The 15,514-nt window shown below is 43.0% G+C and overlaps 1 protein-coding gene across 2 annotated transcripts in view; it reads right to left on the bottom strand.

Annotated features, from left to right (window-relative positions):
• The window catches only part of LOC115114174 (serine/threonine-protein kinase N2-like), a 48,781-nt gene that overhangs the window by 12,327 nt on the left and 20,940 nt on the right, over positions 1-15,514 (bottom strand). For both annotated transcript variants that reach the window (XM_029642224.2, XM_029642223.2), the window contains exons 3-10: positions 8,900-9,054; positions 5,319-5,448; positions 4,908-5,053; positions 4,297-4,510; positions 2,284-2,469; positions 1,081-1,190; positions 472-615; positions 177-252 (exon numbers count right to left, since the gene is read on the bottom strand). In XM_029642224.2, the coding sequence (XP_029498084.2) occupies positions 177-252; positions 472-615; positions 1,081-1,190; positions 2,284-2,469; positions 4,297-4,510; positions 4,908-5,053; positions 5,319-5,448; positions 8,900-9,054 (1,161 nt within the window). The remainder of the gene's footprint in view (positions 1-176; positions 253-471; positions 616-1,080; positions 1,191-2,283; positions 2,470-4,296; positions 4,511-4,907; positions 5,054-5,318; positions 5,449-8,899; positions 9,055-15,514) is intronic.

The following is a 15,514-nucleotide window of genomic DNA, read 5'->3' as shown; positions in this document are numbered from 1 at the left end:
ATCAGGTCTGAAAACTAACTGAAATTAACACAGAATTTTAAAGAAAATAGAAAAAACGAATAGAAATAAAAACTAATATAATAAAAACAAATACTTACTGTTGGATATCAAACTAAATGTAATCTACTTTGGGCCCTATGATATATATTTTTCTTCTTCAGAAAACAATGATTTACCTTGCTGCTTTGAGAATATCTTTTTTTGTCTCTGCAGTTTGGGTCGCCTCTCAATGACAGGGTTGAAAAATGTGACCTGAACAAAAAGCAATAGTTAGGCCTACCAAGTAAACAGTCTTCATCATAGGAGGGTATCGATAACTGGTTCATGTTCATTAGGGCGAGCAATGGAACACATTTTAAACCGCTAGCACCGAAAACAAAGACGGAACATTTCTTAATTGTACAGGTCCGGAGGTAGTCCCTCCCTGTTTCAGTCTGCTCTGAACACAACCCTGGTGTTAAAGTGGGCTACCTCTGCAAACAGGGTTCCCTGGGGCTCGAGGTAGAGACACATGCCGTGACGCTGGTTGTCCAGGAAGTCCTCAAGTCGCAGGAACTTGACGGCACAAAGGGAGCGCCAGTCTCTCCAGTACACCGAGATCTCCAGCTCACGAGACTGCAGGTCAAACAACGCGCACAAGGTTAAGCACACACATATGCAAGCAGGGTTAAAACCCATGAGACATTTTCATGGTGCAAATAGATCTGTGCAGACAAATACCATCAACCTCATTATAATGTGGCAGCGTGATTGAATTGAAACCTTTCTTCAACCATGTGCATTAGTAGAAGGCGATTAGTTAACTCGTCGGGTGAATTGAGCAATGCATAAATAGGAGTCTCCGTAAAACACATCGTTGTTGAAAATACCCAAATTTAAATTGCGCTGCCAGATGAGGTTTTGCTATATTTTTTTTCACACAGATCTGCGCTCTTTTCCATCAAGAACATTTGCCCATAGTAGTTAGCAAGCACAATAAGAGAAAAAACGCACACAACTAGGGTATTTAAAAAAGGCAAAAGTATACCATCATTCACTCATCAAAAGAACAGAAAAAGTACGTCTGTCTGTGTGTCATACCCTGTCTAGCTCCAGTGTAAACTTCTGATCCCATGACTGGTTACTGACAGGTCTCCAGCTGGTCTGTCCCACCACTGTGTTGTCCAGCTTCAGCACAGCACTGATCTCATCTGGAGAGGAACACAAAGATGAAATACCATTTCCAGGCAAAAATCGACACGTTACAGTATTGTTCATACATACATTGTTCAAATGACATTACAATTAAATGAACATGGTGTTCTTTCTTTAGGATAAACTACATAGAGTGCTGTGGCTCTGTCTATTTATAGTTTTGCTACAATCCATACTGGCAGGGGAAAATCAGTCACTGGACAGGTTTCCAGGTTTCTCTAATGTGTTTTTGTTGTTGTTGTCAAGTATGCATATAGCTGCGTCAGTAATGGGCCCTGGTCAGAAATAGTGCACTATATATGGAATAGTTTGCCATTTCAGAAGCAACAACACTGACTAAAAACATACAACAATTTCAAAAACCACTGAGTTAGTTTATATAAGGAAATCAGTCCATTTAAATACATGTATTAGTCCCTAATCTATGGATTTCACATGACTGGGAATACAGATATGCATCTGTTGGTCAAATATACCATAAAAAAAAAAGTAGGGGCGTGGATCAGAAAACCAGTCAGTATCTGGTGTGACTATTTGCCTCATGCAGTGTGACGTCTCCTTCATATAGAGTTGATCAGGCTGTTGATTGTGCCCTGTGGAATGTTGACCCACTCCTCTTCAACGGCTCTGGGAAGTTTCTGGATATTGGCGGGAACAGGAACATGCTGTCATACACGTCGATCCAGAGCATCCCAAACATGCTCAATAGGTGACATGTCTGGTGAGTATGCAGGCCATGGAAGAACTGGGACATTTTCAGCTTCCAGGAATTGTGTATGGGGCTCTGCATTATCATGCTGAAACATGAGATAAGTGGCACGACAATGGGCCTCAGGATCTCGTCATGGTATCTCTTTGCATTGAAATTGCCATCGATAAAGTGCAATTGTGTTCGTTGTCCGTAGCTTATGCCTGCCCATACCATAACACCACCGCCACCATGGGGCACTCTGTTCACAACGTTGACATCAGCAAACACTTCTCCAGGTGCCATCAAAGGTGAGCATTTGCCCACTAAAGTTGGTTACGTCGACAAACTGCAGTCAAGTGAACGATAGTAGGAGAGACTGCTGGTGTTAGGAGACTCACAAGAGAGATCTTCACTCTTGGAGAGGTTCCGTGCACTGGCGCCTCGGTTGCGGTTCCCCCGGCTCATGAAGGAGGAGCGGGTCTCGCTGGGGCTCCAGCCAGGCAGTGGCACGGAACCGGCTTTTGAACGACCTGGAACGTTCTCAAGCAGGTCCTGGCAGCCCATGAGCCTGACGTCTAATGTGCCTGGGGAAGACAAGATATTTTGAGAAGATGGGCAAAGCACAGTACTACAGAAATACTGTCCAAGATCTACCAACTTAGAACCATTTTTATGAGTATCACTTCAGCGAGGCAGCGGCACCCATGACGGCGTGCGTGCGACACCCACACTGCTCAAATCATAGGCAAACACACATTTTTTAACCTGATAATGATGTTAGCAGACTGCCTCTGTAGAAATGGTAGACTATTAGACTGACGGGTACCTGGTAATTGGCTGATTTTCAGTAGCTAACTAGAAATACGTGTAAAAATGGACAAACAGGGCTCTGCCTAGGATTTTATAACAAGGTGGTGCTGATGTAGGCCTAAGGTTAGGTAGGGGAAAGGTCCGGAGGGGGTTAGTCAACCCTTAAATTATATCAAACAATTTAGTCGACATAGTCTCGTGTTTGAGCCTAAATTGAATTGAGGTGGTATCAATGGGGTTACATTTCAGGGTAACGATTATTCTAATGAATAGGTGTCTTTATGTGGATAGTCTAGTGAAAATGTAAACTGGCTGCTGAAAATAATTCAATTACCGGATGCAATGTAGTAGTCTAGTTTACAGTAGGCTATTTGGAATATGAAACAACTGAAATAGCCTATCCATCTCTGACCTCATCCATCAAATTAGGTCTGACTACTAGGCTGCCATTCATTCAACATGCCTCGTCATCATCACTGACTACTATCACATCGTTAGCAGCCTACTGTTGACATACAACCACATCAAGAAGACAGATTAAGAATCGATTTAAGAGTGGATTCATTAACATAGGCTACTAATCTTTAAACAGTCTAACATAACTTTCTGTGAAGGATGGTATTAGTGGAACAGCTCTCTCTGCCATGTCGGTTTCATCCACGCAGCGATGCGCACTGAACTACCTCACCATCGTGCCGTTCCCTTGCTCGTCAAGGCGCCCGCGCCTACTACCGTTGCGGCGATCAAAGGATGTGCGGGCAAGAAAGTGCTCTTGCTTAGTTGACTAAACAACGCAGTAGCTAACTACCTTCATTGTAATGACGCCTTAGCTAAGGAGCGAACTATGAAATAATAGTGGTTATGTGCGCGACAGTCGCATACAACTTTGGAAAATGTATTTGGCAAACAGTTTGTTCTCCACTTTCCCTACCCCTTTTTCCTCACACATCAGTGGTATCAACAGAGAGAGCTGCCAACCAGCTCAAGGGAGGAAAATAGTTCCAGAGACAGATGAGGAATGAACTAACTTGACCAGACCCAGCTGCTATTGCATTAATGTCTATGGGAGAGCCACCCCCTTAAGTAAACAGGCACATATTTTTTCCCCAACAATAAACACCCTGAGTGAACTATCTTAATTTATCCACCAGCTTTGATAGGACAACAACTACAGGGGTTGGTCCGGAGTGGAGAGTTAGAGATTTTGTCAAGTCAAGTCCTCTGATAGGATCAGCGCCAACTTCAAAACCACAATGTGCCAACTAGAAGCCTATTTTAGGGTTGTTTTTCGTAACCAGCGTGCTTTGACCTCAAATTGCGTGCATGGTACGCAAAATGCGTGCAGGTTGGCAGGTCTGCTGTCTTGATATATTGGTAACGGCATACTTTTTAAAAAGACTGAAATCCAGATGCCAGTATGTAAAACGCTAGAACTTGAACTCCGTGTGAACAACTCAAGTTTTTTGCACAAATCTTCCATTGACATTAATACATGATTAACACTATCGTCACGCATGTCCCAAGTTAACATTCAACCCTTAAGTCAGAGAGGTTTACAGCATGAAAATAGTGACCACTGCTGTGGGATATCGGCCCGTTACCTGTGAGCGCGGCGGGTTTGGCCACGGTACTGTACTGGTTCTGGGTGGAGATGATGCTGGAGCGCGGGCTGAGGGTGGGCGAGGCCATGAGGGACAGCTCCTCCACTATGCTGCTGCTGCGAGGGTGGTTTTTGGGCAGCTCGCTCAGCCTCTCCTCCAGGGAGTACTTGAGCAGGTCCAGCTTCTGACTGGACTCGTTGAAGCGGGCCTGGGCCTGGGGAGAACAGCAAGGTCAAAGGTCAAAACAGGAAAATCTTCAGTAGGCACAAAACGGGCGAAAGCTCTGAAACGGTGCTCCCATACTTGTTTTTACAGAGCATGATCCAGGAAAAACACGTTAACAAACAGAAAAGGTATTTTTAATCCTTGAGTTCATCCCAGCCATTTGAAAGTGTTTGCTCCCATTTTGGGTAGAAGTTTGTTGAGCAGTGAGTTGTCTAACAGTTTAGCAATAGCTTCAGAATACCTTTTTTGGTCTAATTGTTCTTGGGGCCAGGGTAGGAGTGTTGACCTAGGATCAGTTGAGCCTTTAAGATCATAATTATATAGATGGGGGGGGGGGGGGGGGTCCTAGATCAGCACTCTTACTCATGTATGGCTTTGGTCTGTACCTCTGAGTGTGCCCTCTTCTCTGTGACCTTGCCAGAGCCCAGGAGCTTCATGACATTCTTGGCACCCTCGGCCACGGCTGACTCTATCCTGGCGTGGTGACACAGCTCCTCCACCCGTAGGTCCAACGGGCTGATGATGGGCTTGGCTGGAGAAAGAGGACGTTCAGTCTATCAGCACATTTTCGGCGTTCAATTTCAGCAGAATCGCTCATCTTGATCACATAATGAATAGTTATTTCGGATGGAAGGTCATTTGTAGATCAGGAATTCTGCGTAGTTCGACTGCAATGTAGTCGTTCTCAAATACACACTGTGTGCGTGTGTCCATATGCGTCAAAGGGGATTACACAGGACAGGAGAGGCCAAGGACTCAATGAGTCACAGGCAGGTGTGTGTGTGTCTCTCTCTCACCCATGACGTCGTTGTTGTCAAAGCTCAACTCGCTGGCCTGGCTGCCTTTGAGGATCTGCATCCTGATGAACTCGATCTTTGTTTTGCTGTCCTGGAGCATCTGTTGAGCGGTCGCTAACAATTTCCGGTCCTGTTAGAAAAATTAAAACACACCCCATCCATCACTAATAGGTATACACATCTAGCATACAGGCTAACTGTCCACATCTAGCATACAGGCTAACTGTCCACATCTAGCATACAGGCTAACTGTCCACATCTAGCATACAGGCTAACTGTCCACATCTAGCATACAGGCTAACTGTCCACATCTAGCATACTGGCTAACTGTCCACATCTAGCATACTGGCTAACTGTCCACATCTAGCATACTGGCTAACTGTCCACATCTAGCATACATGCTAACTGTCCACATCTAGCATACTGGCTAACTGTCCACATCTAGCATACTGGCTAACTGTCCACATCTAGCATACTGGCTAACTGTCCGCATCTAGCATACTGGCTAACTGTCCGCATCTAGCATATAGGGTAACTAACAGCTTTATGGGAAAACATTAATAAAATAACAACACACTTGACCTAAATTCCACATCTACAAAAGTAGCCCATTTCTCTTCAAATCACGACTTCAATTGGAGCAACATTTTTCACCGTGCGGATGGAAAAAGTTATTCACTACAGATTATAGTAGAATATCATTGTGTTATCAGTGACCTTCGAAGCATGCACACACTGGTCCGTGGAGTAAACTAGTCAACTCCACCCAGAATTCCTCTGGCGGCGGTGCATGCTATGCCGGTGTAGCGGGCAGGAAAGGCTTCCGTCTGACAGGCATTTCCTGGCTGACATCAGGCACTGCTATTTCCCACAGGATGGTGCCAATCTCTACAAGCGCTCTGGCAGGGGACCACTGACCGGGGGTCGCCAACATTCCACACCTTATTATACAGCGGTTAGCTCACACAGGGTCAGCTATGGCTGATTTTAGCACCGGGGTCGCCAACATTCCACACCTTATTATACAGCGGTTAGCTCACACAGGGTCAGCTATGGCTGATTTTAGCACCGGGGTCGCCAACATTCCACACCTTATTATACAGCGGTTAGCTCACACAGGGTCAGCTATGGCTGATTTTAGCACTGGGGTCGCCAACATTCCACACCTTATTATACAGCGGTTAGCTCACACAGGGTCAGCTATGGCTGATTTTAGCACCGGGGTCGCCAACATTCCACACCTTATTATACAGCGGTTAGCTCACACAGGGTCAGCTATGGCTGATTTTAGCACCGGGGTCGCCAACATTCCACACCTTATTATACAGCGGTTAGCTCACACAGGGTCAGCTATGGCTGATTTTAGCACCGGGGTCGCCAACATTCTAAACTTTAGGGATGGGGAACTTTGATGGGGGTGAGGGCCACAACAAAAACAACTCAAATCATCATGAGGGGCCGCAGTGGCTCGCGGGTCTCATCCATACCCACACATGTAGTCAGAGCTGGCCCTAGCTTTTTGAGGGCTCTAATTGAAAGTAAAGTGTTTAAAGTTAATTTCCTGCAATTCTACACATTTTGCCATGGACATAGACAAATTGTTGCTGTTTTAAAGCAAGTTTGCTGCAATTCTACACATTTTTCCACGTGGCGGAGAGAGGATTTTGCAATTGTATAACTCATTTCCTGTAATTCTGACATAGGTTAGATAGCTAACTTGACTAACTTAGCGATCAAAAATGTTTTAGCTGACATGGGCCAACTGAGTGACTGTCAGCGACTGTCAGTGACGCATAACCAGAGAAACTGCTGCTGCATTGTGTATTGTACTATTCTAAATCTCTCAACTGTAAGTTGAGACTCGGACTGAGTACTTCTTTTTTTATACAATGTTTTGGGGGGAAATTGATCGGTGGGCCCACAAAAGGGGGTGACCCGTGGGCCCAGTGGCATCATTAGACCTGGGTTTCCAGGTCGAATATGAGTTTCCATAACCACACACCACTTTGCAGTATAAAAATATATACTGACATTTTAATGATAAAAAATAAATACATCTATATACTGCGCTAGGCAGTAGGCACTGCAAGAAGCCCCTGGAGTTACGTAGTGCCTGTTGTGACTGGTCGAGATATCCCAACGCAGTGGACCGCTCACATCCCTTGACCCCTTTTCCCACCCCTACAGCACCGGTTAGATGTCACTGTCATCACTCAGCTAAATGCTTGTCACTCAGTCAGAGTCTGGATATTCTGAACTACTCCCGAAACAGTGGCAAAAAGAAGAAGGTTTGGGCAGCAGTGAATGAGGTAGAGAGGTCAGAACAACTAGAAAGTCAAAGTAGAGCAGCAAAGTTAGCCACGGGTTTGTGCAGGGTTGGTGGTAACTAACTAGGTAGTCTACCTCAGCATAAGGGTTGGCTATATAAATAAATATATGTGAGAGAGAGAGAGAGAGAGAGAGAGTATACAAAGCGTTATGTTTGGGGCAAACACAACACGTCACCACTCTTTATATTTTTAAGAATGTTGGTGGCTGCATCATGTTATGTTTTTTTTTTTAGGTTAAAAATAAACCATATAGAGCTAAGCACGGGCAGTCTGCATTCCAACAGACACTGGGAGACGAATTCACCTTTCAGCAAGAGAATAACCTAAAACACATTCCTGGGTGGCCTAGTTACAGTTTTGACTAAAATTGGCTTGAAAATCTATGGCAAGATTTGAAAAAGAATGTCTAGCAATGATCAACAATCAACTTGACAGAAATTGACAATTTGAGGATAATTGGGCAAATATTGTACAATGCAGGTGTGCAAAGTTCTGAGAGTCTTGCCCAGGAAGACTTGCAGCTGTAATCGCTGCCAAAGGTGATTCTAACATGTATTGACTCAGGGGGGTTGAATATCAAGATAGTGTTATATTTTCCATTAATACAAAAAAATATATAATTTCTTCCACTTTGAGTATTTGGTGTACATTGTTGACAAAGAAATGACAATTAAATCCCACTTTGTAACATAACAAAATATGTAAAAAGTCAAGGGGTGTGAATACATTCTAAAGGCACTGTATCTGACATTACACTCTGAACTCTGATATTCTATTTGTAGGACGCATTCTGTGCTCAGTCATTCATTTCAAGAGAGCAAGTAGTGATTACACAGGGAAACAATCTGTTCGCGCCTCTCTTTTATAGCTCAATGGGGGATACACTCTTCGTCAGACCTCCACACCCAAAAGTGTTTTGTTTACAGATCTACACAATGGCCTATTTTGGGATCAAAATGGCTAACGTCGCTGAAAAGTGACGAGTTTGCATTCCTGCATATTTAGAATGGTGGCAACTGAGCTCAAATGTTTTGAATAATGGCTTTTGTGGTCTCTTAAGCTTTGGAAAAACCCTACCTGATTATTTACAAGAATGGTCAAGTGAACAAGAGACTGCAGGGAGGGACTATCTGCACTTGACCAATAAGACACTCATTTAAAAAAAAGAAAGTTGAGAGCCCAAATGAACATGTCCCCTGAGTTCACTACTGAAAATGGCTTTGTGAAAGTCAAAAAGGTTAGAGGGCGTACCTTAGAGGAGCCATTGGAGTACATCTGGATCATGTTCTCCGCCCCCTGCTTGACCTTTAGCTCAATGTCGTTCTGCTTCTTCAGGGCGGCCAGGCGGCTGCTGCTGGTGCACATCCTTATCTCGCTGGCCGGGGTGTCCGGGGTCAAAGGGCACTCTAAAAACAAGGTAGAAGATCAGAAGGGAAGATTTGAAGCTGGGCGATTAAAACTTTAAAAAGTGTTTCTCTGATACTTTTGTATACTTTTAGCAAGGGATGCACGACATATCGGTGAACATATCGGAATCAGACGATATTAGCTAAAAATGCCAACATCGGTATTGGCCCGATGTCTCGTTTAATGCCGATGTGAAAAACCAATGTCAAAGTGCATACTTACAGTGGGGACAACAAGTATTTGATAACCTGCAAAATCGGCAGTGTTTCTTACTTACAAAGCATGTAGAGGTCTGTAATTTTTTTTATCATAGGTACACTTCAACTGTGAGAGACGGAATCTAAAACGAAAATCCAGAAAATCACATTGTATGATTTTTAAGTAATTAATTTGCATTTGATTGTATGTATAATATGTATAATACATCCAGTGTGAATTCAACAGATTTGTCAAATTATTATCTTTTGTCGATTTTATATGACAACATTCCAACCTCATTTGGTATGATCTATTCAATTATGTCATAATTCTACTATTTGTATTAATTTGCATCACTGTCAATTACATACTTTTATTTTGAAGGCTAACCGCAAAGTCCACTTATGTGGCTAATCCTTATTGTGGCTAGCTTCACATAGATGGTCCGACCACCATTAATCAAATAAGAACTGTCTAATAAATTAGGGTTATTTTAGATGATGACACCGAGCTATATAGTTAGCTAGCTAACGATAGCTACTGAAATGGATTATGTCGTTTTACTATGTTTTTGGGGAAGAACATTGATTGCATCCATGAGCTATCTAGCTTTTTTTTAAATGACCAGCACTGTAGGTGCGCGAGACAACTTACCAGCATCATAGCGTACGTATTGATGAATCGTTGTGACATATGAAATACAAGTGATAGTGTAATCAATGTGTAATAACTATGTAAAAAATTTATTAACGGATTAATGTATTATGGGATGTGCAGTCATATTCAGGTCCTGATTGGTCAAGCTTATTTGACACGTCAAATAGTGGCAAAGACCCAAACGGAGTTTCATAGAAATCATGGTTGAGAATGAAACGACTGAACAAATGAACAACAAAACAGCACAGCATATAACTGAAAGAAATAGGTTTTGATGATGTTTTACTGGTAATGGGGACATACTTAAATGCCAACAAAATAACTTTTTGGTCAGTGTGGTGTGTGTGTGTGTAACCTTTATTTAACTAGGCAAGTCTGTTAAGAACAAATTCTAATTTACAATGATGGCCTACCCCGGCCAAACCCGGACGACGCTGGGCCAATTGTGCCATGCCCTATGGGACTCCCAATCACGGCCGGATGTGATACAGCCTGGATTCGAACCAGGGACGGTAGTGACGCCTCTTGCACTGAGATGCAGTGCCTTAGACCGCTGGGTCTGTGTTAACTATTTAACTGTACTAGAATGCTTAAAAGGCTACTAAAATGTTTAATATCAGTTATCGGTATCGGGTTTTTTGACAAGGAAAATATTGGATATTGGTAGCGGCCAAAAATGCCATATCGGTGATCACTACTTTTAGCCAGTAATTCTGAAAGTAGTGGTCACGAGACTTAAGTGGGCCCCGAAAATGCCGTGACTTGACTTTAACATTAATCTGAAGTCTGTTATTTTTCTAATGAACTAGTTGTTAACTTAGTTGTTACCCTATTAAATGAATCATGTAACAATTAACTCATTAGGATCTGGGGCACCACAAGAGCGGTTCTTTAAAGAGTTACCATCTCCCGAATTAAACTCTAAAAAAAGGTCTTTACCTATCACATCTATAAACTGTTAACTTATTAATCACAACCTCATATCATATCATCATTCTGAACAGTCGTAACCTTGCATCTGCCTGCCTTACTTATGATTACTACACAAATTTGTTTAATTATTTATTTACTAGCTAATTAAATGGGTACACAGGATAAACATACACACTGCACCGGTTATTGACTGGAGACGTAATATACTGAAAACAGGTCCCTAGCGGAATGACAACAGCATGGATGCTTGTTAACTTCTTGATGCTACCCATCTCCTAAGCTGGATAATTGTCATCAGCAACCGCTGAATAGCATAGCGCCTCAGTCAAATAATATTACAAAAAAATATTAATATTCATGAAATCACAAGTGCAATATTGCAAAACACAGCTTAGCCTTTTGTTAATCCACCTGTCGTCTCAGATTTTGAAATGATGCTTTACAGCGAAAGCAATCCAAGCGTTTGTGTAAGTTTATCGATCGCATGACAAAACATTAAGTACACTTAGCATCAGGTAGCTTGGTCACGAGAATCAGAAAAGCAATCAAATTAATCGTTTACCTTTGATGATCTTCGGATGTTTTCACTCACGAGACTCCCAGTTACACAACAAATGTTCCTTTTGTTCCATAAAGATTATTTTTATATCCAAAATACCTCCGTTTGTTTGGCGAATTATGTTCAGAAATCCACAGGAAAAAGCGGTCACGACAACGCAGACAAATTCCAAATAATATCCGTAATGTCCACAGAAACATGTCAAACTTTTTAAAATAATCAATCATCAGGTTGTTTTTAAAATATATAATCGATAATATATCAACCGCAAATGTCTTTAACAGTAGGAGAGGGAAAAGCAATACCTATCCAAACTCTGGGTGCGCGAGCAAAACTCATGTGACCACTTGACGCGATGTTATTGTTCTGGCTCATTTTTCAAAATAAAAGCCCGAAACTATGTCTGAAGACTGTTGACACCTTGAGGAAGCGATAGGAAAAGGAATCTGGTTGATATCCCTTTAAATGGAGCAATGGGAGGCTATGGAACATAGAAGCCACTTCCTGGTTTGATTTTTCTCAGGGTTTCGCATGCAATATCAGTTATATACTCACAGACAATATTTTGACAGTTTTGGAAACTTTAGAGTGTTTTCTATCCTAATCTGTCAATTATATGCATATTCTAGCATCTGGTCCTGAGAAATAGGCTGTTTACTTTGGGAGCGTTATTTTTCCAAACATAAAAATAGTGCCCCCTAGCTTCAAGAGGTTAAAGAAGAGATGGAGAGGGAGAGAGAGGGACACGAGACACTTAACATTGCCACATTCAGAAACTACTTTCACCTACAATAACCATATACTTTGCACATGAACCACCACCCGCTTTGAGCAAGATATCATGAATGTATTTATGTGAAATTCTTTTGTTCGCCAGGGATCTCTCGGTGGCCGGTGCAGCCTTGGAAAGGGGGCTGGCACGCTTGTAAGGATCTGATTGTAAGGATCTGAAATGGTTCTAACAACTCTTCTACTGTTGTCCTTCTTCGTAGTTGTCCGGTATCCGGTGACTTGTCGTGTAATCCTGAACAGAGTTGATTTTCCTTCCATTCGCTCTTGAAGATGCTTCTTTGAAGATAGGCTAGACAGCCATATCGATGGTTTCCTAATGGGGTGATGAGAGTAGTGTAATACAATGGTTGAGCAGAGTAACAGGATGGTCTTACTTAAATTCGATTTAGAAGATAGCTAATCAGCCGTACCAGTGAGTTGAGTTTATCGTCTCCACCTCGTGTTGAGATTTAAAGTTCAAACCATTTTAAACGCGCAGCTTCACACTTTTCTGGTCCAATGTGTTTTTTTCTTAACCCATCATTTATACAGTTTGCTCGAGAGTGGTGGTTCCGGCAGGCTGGCACGCTCCCTGACCACACTCAGGGGCGGAGATTACTCACTGTGCAAAGTAATGGATAACAACTATCTCTTATAACTTCTCAAATCACATCCCTCTCTTAACAAAAACACTTTCATAATTTTTCATTTTGCATGCACAACGCATCGTAAAATATATGCAGTGGGTATCCTTTCCAAGTTACAGTATTTACTTAATAACATATTTTATGACGTCACAAAATAAACAAAATTACATTAGTGCTATAGACCGACTCTGACCCCACGTTCTATGTTAGAAATATTGTTCCAGTATTTGCTTTTGAACGTGTTAAGAGTTTCAGCGGGAAAAAGGTCTGTTGAGACAAAGCACATTCATTTGGTGAATTTGGAGAGCGCAGGCCTGGATCTTCTCCCTTGATTTACAACAGGACGTGAGTTGTTAATCCCCACTAGTTATTTCCTTCCCTCTCTACAGGTGAGAGGGGGTCTGATTTAAGTTATTCATTGCAAACCTGATCTGACCTATTTGGATTCGTGGTCAGTCATGACACTATGTGCAGGTACTGTATGTGCACCACATCATTGCTCTCTCTCTCTCGCTCTGCTGTGTGTGAATCTGGCTAGCTGTCACTCAAATGGTGAGGGCGTGAAGCTCATTGAAAATTGCACTGCACAGCTTCCAGGAAAAACAGTTGCTTTCAAGCAAGGGATTTCAATTTGTGTAAAAACAGAAGGCCTGTCGGTATGAAAACTATTGGAGATTGTTTTTACACTTTCAGGTGATGGGCCTGATTCGTGTCACTCTTGCCCCAGCTAACAAACAGGACTCCAATAATCAACTAAAAATGAAATCAATTAGTTTAATCAGCTGCGTTTTCTAAGGATGGGGGGAAAAAGTGACACCACTTCGGCCCCCAACGACTGGAGTTGCCCACCCCTAATATGAGGAAGTGACCAAATGCCTTAAAGCATTGGGATTTGTTTTGAACTACAGAAGTTAGGGGAACCCGCCGTGGCAGGCTCCAGAGTAAAACAAGCATGAACTTGCTGAAAACTACATGTGACGGTACTGTAAATGCAAATACGACATGCCTGTTCATGGTATGACTGAGAGGCCCTTTTTGCTCAATGCCCCCGATGGCGCTCATGGTGTTTCGCCACAGTTGTGATAGCAGTTAAAGTCGGGGTCTTGTTCATCAGGCACAAAACAGAAGAAAATTGCTACGGAAAATGAAGCGTTTCGTGCTGGACGACTTCAGGTAGTCCCTCCGTGTTTTTTGTCAGTGTTTTGCTACGGTGAACCCAAATTAACACCACCCAGGAGCTCCATACTCTCCTCCTGGCCAAGGAGCTGTTGGGTCTCCAGCTGTGCAACCCACTCACTCACAAAAACCAAAGTGTATAATTTCAGTCAAGCTGCGGTGCTGAGGCATGAGCTCACTGATTTTTCGTGCCTGGGCTCGAATGGCTGCTGAGCGGAACACCTCCTCTATACCCAGAAGAGAGCCGAGGGAACACTCGCTTCATCACACACGTGGGAAAAAACCTGCCTGACTGGCTTTTCCTGGCTCTTACTGTTGGCTCGTGAGAGTTTGAGGGCTAAATTTCATATTTCTGGTCAAATTAAAAATGAGCAATAACAGGTCCAAACAAAAGCTTAGAAAGTAGAATTGACTTGACCCCATAGCATCACATCCCCCCCTGCAACACTACATTGAAATGGCACCACAGCTGACAAGCTCTAGGCCTATACCCAATCAACAGCACTAACCAGTTAGCATTCAATTATCACACAACACCTTAATGAGAAGTGCATCCTGTTAAACATTGGGGTCTCTACAGAATCTTTAAAACACCTCAGGTGTCACAGATTCATTCAAACACAGCCTAATGATTCATTTAATCATCCATTAAGCTGGCAGCGAATCTCTGTGGTTGCTTTAAATAGGGGAGATGAAAGAAGAGTACGTCAGGTTGCTCTAGGCAACACCAGTCATAAAGTCTGATGGTAATGAGAATGATTACGGGTCCACAAGGTTCCTCAGACAAAATGACTGAACTGTGTTCAACATCAGATAGACGGAATGCCAGCAGATGCAAATATAGATGGTGGATACTCAGCCATGTTGTGTGTGTGTGTGTGTGTGTGTGTATAGAATGTATTGCAGTCACCATTGCAGTCCCAACTGACATTTGATCATCAGTGTGTGTATTGCAGTCACTAAAGCAGTCCAGACTGACATTTGATCATCAGTGTGTGTATTGCAGTCACTAAAGCAGTCCAGACTGACATTTGATCATCTGTGTGTGCGCGCATCTGAGTGTGTATCCACGCGTGTGCCTGTGAACCAGGGCTTCCCTCCAGAGGAGAGGGGTTTGGTCGAGGGTCAGGACCAGTCAACGGCCTCCTCCTCTCCACAGCCCACGCTGGGCTGGCAGACAAGTGCTGAGTCACTGAATAGCAAGCAGGGTGATGTCACTCCTGGAGCGCTGACAGGGGAACACTCCCCAAGACAAATGCCTGATCCCAGGTCAGCCACAGATAGGGGAGCCCTCGACATACACTATATATACACAAAAGTATGTGGACACCCCTTCAAATGAGTGGATTCAGCTATTTCAGCCACACCTGTTGCTGACAGGTGTATACAATTTAGCACACAGCCATGCAATCTCCATAGACAAAGATTGACAGTAGAATGGCCTTACTGAAGAGCACAGTGACTTTCAACGTGGCACCGTCATTGGTGCCTTTCCAACCAATCAGTTCGTCAAATTTC

Source organism: Oncorhynchus nerka, linkage group LG9b (genome assembly GCF_034236695.1).
Source record: "Oncorhynchus nerka isolate Pitt River linkage group LG9b, Oner_Uvic_2.0, whole genome shotgun sequence".
Lineage (NCBI taxonomy): Eukaryota > Metazoa > Chordata > Actinopteri > Salmoniformes > Salmonidae > Oncorhynchus > Oncorhynchus nerka.
Note: the sequence above shows the minus strand (reverse complement) of the source record. Positions and strands in the feature narration are given on the sequence as shown.